The 12,404-nt window shown below is 35.6% G+C and overlaps 1 protein-coding gene across 2 annotated transcripts in view; it reads left to right on the forward strand.

The window, feature by feature from the left end:
- LOC109833898 (putative MYST-like histone acetyltransferase 1) overlaps positions 3,024-12,404 on the forward strand; it is a 10,979-nt gene continuing 1,598 nt past the window's right edge. Inside the window, exons 1-7 of one of the 2 annotated variants that reach the window (XM_020401755.1) lie at positions 3,024-3,159; positions 5,876-5,957; positions 6,286-6,345; positions 8,771-8,980; positions 9,638-9,706; positions 10,616-10,777; positions 12,238-12,331. In XM_020401755.1, the coding sequence (XP_020257344.1) occupies positions 3,158-3,159; positions 5,876-5,957; positions 6,286-6,345; positions 8,771-8,980; positions 9,638-9,706; positions 10,616-10,777; positions 12,238-12,331 (679 nt within the window). In that variant the 5' untranslated portion in view covers positions 3,024-3,157. Of the gene's footprint in view, positions 3,160-5,868; positions 5,958-6,081; positions 6,156-6,285; positions 6,346-8,770; positions 8,981-9,637; positions 9,707-10,615; positions 10,778-12,237; positions 12,332-12,404 lie in introns of those variants that run through there. The other variant, XM_020401756.1, reaches the window with a different exon arrangement.

A 12,404-nucleotide genomic window follows, 5' to 3' on the forward strand; every position in this document is an offset into this window, starting at 1 on the left:
TAGTTTAGGCAAGCGCCTGACTCGGTAGACAGCCGACATGTGTCAGCTGCTGGCGAAGATGGATGGTTAGTGCTAAGTGAAAGCAGTTTGCTTGGTGCTGAAGGAGTTAGTAAGTCATAAAGACTTTGGGGACTAGAGTAATGATAACTTTGTCAGAGTAATTAATGTAAGTATAGGCGGCTGTCGGCGCAGGGTTTGAGAAAACTATCACCTCTTCAGTCGTCTGATATAACGGGCCGAGTGCTGATTATTAGCAGAGGCGGTTAGTTGGGTTGGACGATAAGTGTTGTCTTTTTACTCGGCTACGTAGGTTGTTGGCCAATAGAGCCGGCCGCATGGGTAGCTCAGTCGTCCGAGTTGTACATAAGTCTAATTATGCATTGTGCAGGACACGTGTTAGTTTCCCAAGGGAGATTAACACTGAGTTATTTTCAAGCTATAACATAAATAAATAGAAATTTAACAAGGATTGACAATAAATGTGATTATTATATACTTAGAGAGTGTTGCTACGGGAACCCAAAATATGGGACCAAGGGAGGGGACAGGTGAGGTGTCCCCTCCCTATTGCATAATGAGTTGGCCATGCCAACTCATTATGCAATAGGGAGGGGACACCTCACTTGTCTCCTCCATTGGTCTCATATTTTGGGTCCTTAAATCATTTTTCATACTTAGATTACAACCAAATCATGATTCAACTAACAATTAATGAAGAGTTATAGTCAATCTCTCACTTTCATATTGTTTCTATTTATCTCTTGTCTAGATACCAGAAAGAAAATACAAGTAGTCTTAAAATCCTATGAGTTTTTCTTTGTATAACTATAACTAAACTATATATTTCAAACTACTTCTATAATACTATACATGATAGTGTGGGGTCTATCTACTTAGGTTGCAATTAAAATTAATGAGTTACCAAGGACTTCTATTTTGGTGTAGTAGTGTGGGAGTAGTTACAAAAAAGTAATCTACTTTTCACTACTCTTCTTTTTTGGTAAAAAAAAAGAAAAAAGGAAAAAAAAACATGCACTCCGAAAATGCATTTTTGTGCTTAAGGGAAAAGATATCACGAGCTTCTGTTATTCAAAATTCGAAAATTGAAATGCTTGGAACGTCTTTCCAGATCTAACCTTTCTTGCTCCTCTTAGCCCTCCATGACAATATACAAAATGTGTGTCCCAACTAATACCACCGATACTATCCAATGACTTTCATGTACAAACACATTATTAGTGTAGGTCGTAATTTCTTCGCCTTCATGGAGAAATTTTTTGTTGTTGCATCAACATCAATCACTTTTTATTTATTTAAGCACTTCATAGAATAATAATGTTTGTTCGAGGGATTCATAGTCTCTCCACTCAATTAGGTGTTGTTAACTTAGTGAACCTCCTTTGGTAAATTAACACGTGTCTCGCACAATGCCTAATCAAACTTGTGTACAACTCGAACAACTCGAGCTGCCCATGCGACCCACTCTATGGCCGACAACTTGCACAGCCCCACTCTATGGCCGACAACTTGCACAGCCGAGTAAAAAGGCGGTAGTTTTCGTCCAACCCAACCAATCGACTTTGTGAATAACTCACACTCGGCGCGTTATATCAGCGGACAACTTGTATAGCCGACTAAAAAGGTGGTGTTTTCGGTCATTAGCTGGATAAGTGAAGATGTGCTAGTTTTCTAGAACCCCGCGCCGACAGTCGCTTGCCTTTGCATTAACTGCTTTGACAAAGTCATCATTGCTATAGTCCCTAAAGTTTTTATGACTTATAAGGCCTCATCACAACCAAGCAGTTGTTGTCGCTTGTCACTAATTATCTGGATGACTCATCTTCGCCAACGGTCGGCATCTGCCAGTTGTCTGCCAAGTCAACTGTCTACCTGGACTCGGCTCAAGGTACCTATCTGCCCTTATGATCCTCTATGAAAGAAAGCTATGCAGCTCAAGGTAACTCTCGTCTTTTTGACATAGAAACTTTATTCATCATCTTGCACTTTCCCATTCAAGTTTATATACTGACTTGATCATAGGAGGAATAACCGGAGAGTCCAACTCCGGTTTCTCATGAGTTTCATGTGCAGGAGAGGGTTGCAAGCTCCTGAACTAGCCATTCGAAAAAGCTTGAGGATCCTAACACTCTTCTAATCTACTCGCAAGCCCTCTATTTGTCAGCTAATTGGAGAATTTAACTAAAGATTTGTTTTCCGATTTTTAAGCTGATTTTAAAGAAAGATTTGATTTTTATCATAAATAAAATTATAGGAGTATTTGGAAAATTAATAGCTTGGTTGTTGAAATCATATGTGATGATATTTTATTCTTTGAAATTGAGATTTATGATAATAATTGCAAGAATTGAATACCCCCAATTAGAGTTGGCCCAAATCCTTGTTGGAGTAGCGGTTAAGCCCAGTTCACAAGAATAAATATCCTATAAGAAAAGTGATCTCCCTTTCCATATAGGAAGTTATTTCAACTCTCTGTTTTTATTTAGTATCTACTCTATTTTTGTGAATAAAATCTATCCTTCTAGTATATTTATCCTCTATAAATCTGGGTGTTTGCTAATTTTATCTCTACGTTCTCACAATTGAAACTATTACGTTTCAAATTAATAAGCTTCATCGATGATAAATGAAATAGACATAAAAATCTAGCATAGAAGAATTAGGAGTAAATTAGCAAACATGCAAATTTAGAGGATAAATCTGCAAAAAAGCCAAAGGGAAAGAACAATCTTCGGGTATTACTTTAGACGCAGTCGGGCTGTTTATTGTATACCCGGCCCATTCCTATGCCCCGTCAACCCGGTCCATTTGCCTAAACGGAACATTCCACACACCGGCGACCGCTATAACACCAAACCCCCGTGTTCGGATCTCACCCGGTAACCTCACCGCCTCAAAAACCAAAATGGGATCGATTGAACCCCCGAAGGCGGTGGCCAACGGCGGCATCGGCGGAGCAGAACGGAGGCGGAGATCGGAGGGCGAAGAATAGGAAGGCGGTGACTTTACCGCTGGAGGTCGGGACTCGAGTGATGTGTCGGTGGCGAGATCATAAGCTTCACCCCGTTAAAGTCATCGAGCGACGCAAAGTTTCGTCTGAAGGAGCCAACGATTATGAGTATTACGTTCATTACACTGAATGTGAGTGAATTTTGACATCTCGTTCTGTTTTGTTGTTAGTTAGGGTTTTTTTATGCGATCGATTTTGGAATTTGTGTATTTTTTGGTGTTTGGATGCGGAAAGATATGATTTTGGACGAAATTTTATTTTTTTAGAGTTAATTGTCTAATATGTCAGTAAACGGCAGATTGGGAGCATATATGAAGAAAATTTGGGAATTTTTACATGAATTGTTTGGATTTTGGTGTTTTGTGGGGATGGAATTTGTTAGAATTTCGGACCCTAGAAGCGCATATGATCATAATTGTTACGAGTGAAGTGAAAAGTTTTAGTCTATCAGTGTTGTGTCAACCTTTGAGAAGTCGAGAGTTGTAGACAAATCACATTTTTGTTGTTTAGTTGTGTGGTGCATTACTTGAGAAATTCCCTTGACATGAACGTGGTACATTTCTTAATTGTTTAGTTGGCTAGATGACAGAGTTTGGATGAGTGGACAATTCTTTTTTCCAACCTGCCAAATGCCAAAAACAACTTTCTTAGTCAGTCTCTGTAAAGCGTTTTTGTGTATTTTGAAGTTAATGAGAACAATTAAGAATGTTCCTGTTGGAGTTTGGTATTGATTAATTATGTAGTTTAAAAAAAAGTAATTTGCATGTCTGATTAATTCAATGGCTAGTATATATACATCTTTAGTGTCTTAGCGGCAACTGAGTTGAAATATTTCTGTAAAACGTTGGGCTAATTTAGTACATCCGTTTGCTCCATAATTGATAGGGATGAATCATAAGCCTTCACAGGGACTGGATACTTAATTTATGATCTTAAATAAATTAGGTCGGGGCTCTTCTAAATTGTGGCACAGTCCATGTGCATTGCCATGCCATATGATAATCTTATTGTCTGTTTGTATACAAAGGAGGGGAGGGGAGTGATTGACTTAAATCCAAGGGGAGGGAGTGGAAAGAAAAAGGGTGGAACGTATTCATTTGTGTTTGGATAGACAATGAGGGGATGGGAGGGTATACTATAATGAGTGGAAAGAAAAAGGGTGGAATGTATTCATTTGTGTTTGGATAGACAATGAGGGATGGGAGGGTACACTATAATAATTGTTTGTTTAGGGGCCGTTTGGTTGGTTTCCTAAAAACCAAAAAAAGGAAATCGGTACAAGGAAACTAATAAAATAATATTTTTATCCATTTCTATCCCTAAAACTCACCCACAACATCCAATAAAATAATATTTTCAATAAAATAATATTTTTATCCATTTCTATCCCTAAAACTCACCCACAACATCCAATAAAATAATATTTTTATCCTCCAACTCATCTCATTTCATCTCATTTCTTACCTTTAAAAATAAACCAAACACAAGAAATGTGTCACATCATCCAACTCATCACATCTCATCTTATCTCATTTTTAAAAATCACACACATCATCCAATAATATTGTGACAACTCATCTCATCTCATTAAACCTTCCTTTCCATCCATTTCCTCAAAAAAAAAAAGAAATTGATTTCCTTAAATATGTGTCACATCATCCAATAATATACCTCCAACTCATCTCATCTCATCTATTTTCTTATTTTTAAAAATGAACCAAACACAAATAACCTCAAAACATCATCCAATAATATACCTCCAATTCATTTCCTTATTTTTTAACCAACCAAACAATCTCAAAACAAGTTTTTTTAAAAAACCACTCACATCATCCAATAATAAGGTGACAACTCATCTCATCTCATCTCCTATTCTATAGTTTTCTTCTTTTTTAAGCCAACCAAACAACCTCAAAACAATTATTATAGGAAATAGGTTTCCTATTCTTTGATTTTCCAAATTTTTTTGCGAAACGAACAGCCCCTAAGGGTAGAGGATGGGAAGGAAGGTAACTACTTAACCAGTATGCTCTTTTAATAAAATAAGAAAGAACGCCTTTTGATTTTCTCATAAAGAGCAATATTGGAATTTCAAGAAAATTTCACTTGAAAGCTCTCCCATCCTCTCCCAATGTGACCACTTGTAGAGGGTTGAGAAAGTGGCTGATTTTCTAATTTTCATCCCCCCCGCCCCGCTTGCTAAGTAAAAGTGTAAACAAACACAATGTTAGAAGGGTTAGTATTGTAAACCTACCCCTCGCTCACCCTCCCCTCCTGAAAAACTCTATCCAAACTCAGTGTAAAATTCATTGGTAAACACACATTTGATATTCTGGATGATGCTGTTATCTGTACATTTGTATCTATACACATTTTTGAAATGCATATTGTTAACCTGTACCATCCGTTCAAGATTTTTGTGGTGCTCTAATATCCTATCATATCATATTGTTGTGTTTGGTATCCATGCAAACTAGATGTTTATGCAGAACCCGCCTTACAAGTTCAACTGCTGATAGTGTCTATTTGACCATTTACTTTGAGACCTTTTTCTGATGTGTTCCATTACCATCGGTTGATTAGCAGTTGGCATAGCTCTTGAGCACTTTCAAGTGTTCTGAAGTATATTGCTTTAGTTTGACCTAATATTTTTTTTTCTTCTTTTGCTTTTGTTGTACATAATATCAGCAGAATAATTGCGTTAGGCCCTCATAGCATATAGGTTTTCATGGTTGCTTGTCATTTTCTTTTTTGTGGATTATTATATGTAGTCGTTAGCATTTTAATTCACCTCTCTTTGTTATGCAGTGCTTTTGCCTACTAAAATTTCTGTGTTTTAGTTAATAGGAGGCTTGATGAGTGGGTTAAGCTTGAACAACTGGACCTTGATACAGTGGAAACAGATGCTGATGAAAAAATGGAGGATAAGGTACTGAATTAGACTAACTTAGTTTCTAGTACACATCATTGCACGTCCTGAGGTTATTACAGCTATGTTTGATATTGTAGTGCAGTAAATATATGATTTTTTTCCTTCTCTTGCATCTTTCCAGTAGTAATTGGTGGTTACTCTGAAGAGTTCTCTCCCTGAGTAGTCTTCATAGATATGTTCGCATGATTTATCTAGGTACTACTTCTGTGTTCAACAATGACACTTGTGTAGGGGTTTTCATATTCCATCAGCTAATTTGGCCGTTTGATAGTATATGTTCTTGTTGAATCTTCCAGAGTAAGAATATTTCTGTTTATCTTTTCAGGCAACAAGCTTGAAAATGACGCGTCATCAGAAACGGAAAATTGATGAAACGCATGTGGAGGTATTCTTTCTTTTACCTTTGATTTTGGTCATTCTTTTGTGCACTTATAATGGTCCGCTCAAGATACCTTTCTATGTAAAATTTTTGTTTAAGATGACTTACAAATATTTCTTTTTTCATTTTCCTTATGTTTTCAAGAAGTAAGTAGTTAGCTAAGTTGCATGGATACATGTACGGGTGCGGGTACGGAACACATAAAATTTGTAGAAGGTAGGATACATGGACATGACTACATGGCTGAATCATAGTTATGAGCTACATGCTCAAAAAACCCTTCATATTTTTCAACTGAATGTGGGCTGAAACGAACCCGACCCTAGTCCAATAAGTTTCAAAAGTGGGTGTGAAGAGTAGGATATATGTCCAAGAGTGTATGACAAGTCGATTAAACTATAATATGTATTATATAATTGAGTACACATTTTGAATATATGCATATGTCTAAGGAGTGTCTATGAAGTGTCGGGTACGGTTACCGGACATGTCGCATATGGGTACGAATTCATCATGATAGAAGAACCATTGCAACATAAATAACTAGTAAAGTCTGACATGATTGAGGTTGCAATGTGAAGCGTGGAGTAAAACCTCATTTGCAGCTTGCAGAGATATTAAGATCTGGAAGAATTCCATTTTCTGCAGATAAATCTTGAAATAAATTTGATTCGTCTAATTTATAAATTCTTTCTTATTATGTTAACATGCTCTTCAATTAATTTGAGAAGAAATCATGGGATGCATCAGAACACACACATTTGCTATCTATTTTAGTGTTTTGCTAACTCTGTGTATTCTTCTTAATAGGATTATTGATCATGTCTGTGATGGTACCCTTTTTATTGTTAGACATGATAATCAACATTTAACCTTAGGAGTAAGCTACAGGATCAGTGTAACAAGGTGCACAATATAGTCAGGTAAGCTAATTTGCATGGAAACGGGCACGGATACTGGTACGGGTGAGGATACGGGTACGGGACACGGCAAAACTGTAAAATGTTGGGTACGAGGACACGACTACATATATATATTGAATTAATAATGTACATGAGATAAATTTTTTCCGCTTCATGTGTCATTAGAATTAAAATTTCGATCACATTTTTGAGTTTATTTTATCATATTGATTATCGTGAATTGTAAACTACTCATTTTTTTACTAGACATCTAAACGACCCATTAACTATATAGTTTCGAACTTGGGTATGAACTGAAACGAACCCGACCCGTATCTCATTAGTTTCAAAAGACGGATGTGAAGTGTAAGCTTTACGTCCAGGAAGTCTTTGACAAGTGTTTTAAATTAACACATATATCGTCTAATTGAGTACATGTTGTAATAAATGCATGCATATATTCAAGAAGTGTCCATGAAGTTTGGGTACGGGAAAGTGTCGGGTACGTGTCCGAGACGGGTACGGCTTCAATAATGAAGTACCCGGTAACATAGCAGGTAAGCTTTTTCTCTTATTTCTGAGAGTACCTTTACTCATTTAAACCACACACAAGTTGTGTGGAGAAGCAAGAAGCAACCTGAAATTCTGAAAGTTGAGACTTTTTATCATCAGAGACTATGTGTCTTAAAAATGATAAGAGGCTAAGAAGCTAGAAATGCAGAATTAGTATAACAAGGCGCGTCAGAGTGAAATGCTTTATTTTTTCACCTCTCTTTTTAGTGGGAGTAAGTTTACTTATTCAAACCATGCTGCAAGCTGTATAGATGAGTTCACTAACAATCGGAAGTTTGAAAGTCGTAATCATCAGGGGCATATGGGCTTATAAAGTGCAGAAGCCTAAGAAGCTAGAACTAGAATATACTTTGTTAAAGACGGAACAATTGCTACTGACTGAGCATTTCTTGAAAATCGTAAGAAAGAACTAAATAACATGAATACTGTGATAGTGACTGGTTCTGTCTTCTCTAGTATATATCTTAAACGATTGCCAATTAATGTGTGTATTTATTTCTTTATGTCTATTAATCTGATAAGTGCGGACCACACTCCCACTGACTAAATAACTGGCTAATCATTGATCTGTACCATTTCTACATAGCTTCTTGTGTACTTCTATTCATTGATCACAGCTTTCTGAAATAGCTATATTTGTAAGAAGATGTCCATAATCTATCAAGCATCTTATCTTATCATAGAAAAGAAAAAAATATGTTTAGCTTCCAGTATTAAGAGTTAGAGGCACTCGAGAGGAATACATATTTCCCTTGCTAGATGGAACTGTACATAATGTGTGCTCATGGGGAAAACAAAGAAAAGAAAAAGCAAAAGCAAAAGCAACAGCCATCATATACCACAATATTTATTTTATTCTAGTTCCATCTTTACTATTTTACATTTGATAGGAGTTGACTTAATTTAATTTAGGGTTAGGTTATTTTAAGGTCTACATTTTATTTTTCTACTCACAGGGCCATGAAGAGCTTGATGCTGCCAGTTTGCGAGAACATGAGGAGTTCACTAAGGTGAAGAACATAGCAAAAATAGAACTTGGTAGATATGAGATCGATACCTGGTATTTTTCCCCTTTCCCAGCAGAGTACAATGATTCATTGAAGCTATTCTTCTGTGAGTTCTGCCTCAACTTTATGAAGCGCAAAGAACAACTTCAGAGGCATATGGTGAGCTCCCTAAGATATAATTCCTTTTATGTACTCAAACTTGCAGACTATTTCTTGTTGGTGGTTCACCACTACCAGTGTGTGATATACATTAAGGTGCTCATCTTTTTGATATGTATCTAACACAGATTTCAAAGCAAATCCAAAGGATTAAAAAGTTGGTGAACTAAAGCCTTCAATCCACTTAAGTTTATTAGCTTTATTGCATATATATGCATTATGCACATATACAAATATTTTTGATGAGAACACACAAATATACATATGTGCATGTGTATATGTGTTGTCTCGTCGAAACGATGTACACATATGCATATTTATACAAACGCGCATGCAAGCATTCAGAGCTCTTTAGTTTCTTCAGACAATATAATGAAATCATGTATAATATTGTGTTCATGTGAACATTAGGATTCATAGGCAATGTTAAAAAAACAGTGTTAAAAAAACACATTAGATAACCCGTTATTTCGCTTTATGTAACTTAACAAACCTTAACTGTTATGTAATATATAAAATAATTCAAAACACGTCGGAACTTTACGTTATTACAAATACATTATTTCAATAATAACACATTATTTCATTATAACTTATGTTATTTCAGTATGTGCATCTCTCATAAATTGATTATGTAATTCACGTCTCCTTGTGCAGAGGAAGTGTGACCTCAAGCATCCTCCAGGGGATGAGATCTACCGCAGTGGTACTCTTTCTATGTTTGAGGTAAGCCTCTTGTTTGTCCAATTTCCTTCCGTCATGTTCTTTTGGGCTCGAGAATCATGCTCTTTCATATGAATTGGCTTTCTTGTTTCTGTGTTTTTAATTGTGAGTTTACATGTGGCCTTTCACAAAATTTATTCGACTATTAATATCGTCTGTTTTATGATTACTTACTTAAGTCTTAGATTAAGTTTTTTTTTCAAGACAATTTGCATATTAAAATGTGTATTCTCAATAATAATCTGTTTTAAACTTTTAAAATGTGTATTCTCAATAATAATCACTTTTAAACTTCTAAAGATAGTTGAAAATTTTGTAACCATAGTTTACTCGTCAGCTTCCATAGATTTATATTCTTATCAAAAAGTTCACATCTTCATTGGTGGCTGAACATTGTTTTACTTGCATGGAAAAGTTATGAATTCTAACCTTAAAAGATATCAGATGTGAAAGTAATATTCAGAGAACAGATTATTACAGAGCCATCAATGTAAAGCCATTAATTTTCGTCAAAATTGTGTGCGAAAGAAATAAGTAAATGAACCCTGCTTTAGGTGGTACTGTATTAGAGGCTTGTGCAGGAGTCCGTTTGTACTTGGACTTCAAGTCCAAGCAGAGTACAGCGATGGTGTATGTGTAATAGAAATTTTCCTTGCCCAAAGTTGTTAAGAGACCAATTTCAGCCTGTAGAAGGTGATTCTCGCTTTTAAGAATAGATGACTTTATGATAATGTAATAAATTCCGATCTTATAGTTGTGTTCCTTTTTGTTGTCTTTCATAGCAAGCCAAAGATGTTTTGGTTTATTTCTTTCTTATTTTTAGTTATTTTTCTTTCTCATTGGACTCGCCTCATCGTAAGTCTTTCCCTGAGTATCTTTTCCGTCTTATCTGTAAAGAGCATTTTATGACAGGTTGATGGCAAGAAGAACAAGGTTTATGCACAAAATCTCTGCTACTTGGCTAAACTCTTTCTCGATCACAAGACACTCTACTACGACGTTGATTTATTTTTGTTTTACATTCTTTGTGAATGTGATGATCGAGGGTGCCACATGGTTGGATATTTCTCTAAGGTAATGATTTGAATTACTTTTTTTATTTGCATGTATTATGTATGCCAAGAGATGCTCGTCTATGTGAAATATTTATTTTTCTGTAAATATTGAAATAATATACTTTGACATTGATCCAGGATGAGTCTAGGCTCTGTTCTCATGGTATAGCCAAGCTACGAGAAATATTTATTTTCTCTATAAACATTGGAATATTATATTTCAAAACTGATCCAGGACTAGTCTGGATTCTGTTGTTACGTGGTATAGCCAATCTTTGTTACTTGACAATCTTATCTGTCCATTAGTTGGAGGAGGAATATCCTTCACCTTATTTCTAAGCTCATTCAAGGGAACTTGTGATGTCCAATCATGTGACCATTTTCTTTCTGTTGATAGCGCTCAATCATGTTGGTTAACTCTTATTTTATTGCTTATGCGACACTGCTTAGGTTCAGGTTATGTATCATCAATTCATCATGTTGAGCAAAGACTTTTCATTGTTTGCCCCTAAGGACCAACTACATGAGGTGTATTGTTAGATATTTTTACAGTTGCAGTATCTTCCCTCCAAACTGGTACGTCCTTGAAGTGAGTTTTGTAATCAATCGCACTATTTTTCTTGAAGGCTTCAGAATTTTTCTCCTAAGAGTATATCAGTATTTGTATGAGAAGAAGGGTAGGATTCTTTGAGCTGTATGTGGTTCCAAGGGAGTTGGTTTTATAGGATATCTAATTTGGTTTCAGATCCTTCCAAGTATTTGCATGGGTCATTTAAAAATTTTCCGTGGATTACATGTAGGCAGGTATGTACAAGTATACATTTATATGATGTGACACTTGTATGTTAAGCTATTGCAGGATTCTCTTGAAGGAGAATTCAGAGCAATAAAAAGGGAAAAGAGATGATACACTGAGAATCAGCACTTTATAACAAAATCAATCACCTTTGCTCTATAAATTTCATCAACCAATGGAAGTCTAATTCTTTGGCTAGAATTAATAATGTATTATAGTCTTTGATGGTCCTAAATCTTAGTTTAGCTTAACTGAAATTCCATATCTAATTAAGATGTTTATGTTAAGTTTTGCAGTTTCTTTGTTTTGCAGTTTCTTTTAAATAAGAAACTGAGCTGAAAAAGGGAAAAAGAAAAAGAGAGAAGTAACTACGAATACAATCTCAGCCCTCCATAACAAAGTTAATCCTCAAAATAATCTATAAATTTCATCTAGAAATTGTCAGCCTCATTATTAACTTAAATTGAAATCTGTCCAAAACCACTAATCAAAAGCATGTGCTTATGAAGATTAAAAAGAATATTCCTTTCTCGAATTAAACTGTAAGAAGTGGATAGAACTCATCTATAGGAGTTCTGAGGGGACTTTACTGATTCCCATGGTTACGTATTTCCTAATTTGAAAAGAAGTGTAAGTGAATTTTTTTTATTCTGATTCCTTCGGTGTTATTTTCCATAATGTAGGAAAAACATTCAGAGGAATCTTATAATTTGGCTTGCATTCTCACCCTTCCTCCATACCAGCGAAAAGGATATGGGAAGTTTCTAATTGCATTTTGTAAGTTCAGTACCCTATGTTTACCTGAGGTTGACACTTTGGATTTCCTGCTTATGGCGTATAGCAGTGTTTT

The sequence above is a fragment of the Asparagus officinalis genome, chromosome 3 (genome assembly GCF_001876935.1).
Source record: "Asparagus officinalis chromosome 3, Aspof.V1, whole genome shotgun sequence".
Classification (NCBI taxonomy): domain Eukaryota; kingdom Viridiplantae; phylum Streptophyta; class Magnoliopsida; order Asparagales; family Asparagaceae; genus Asparagus; species Asparagus officinalis.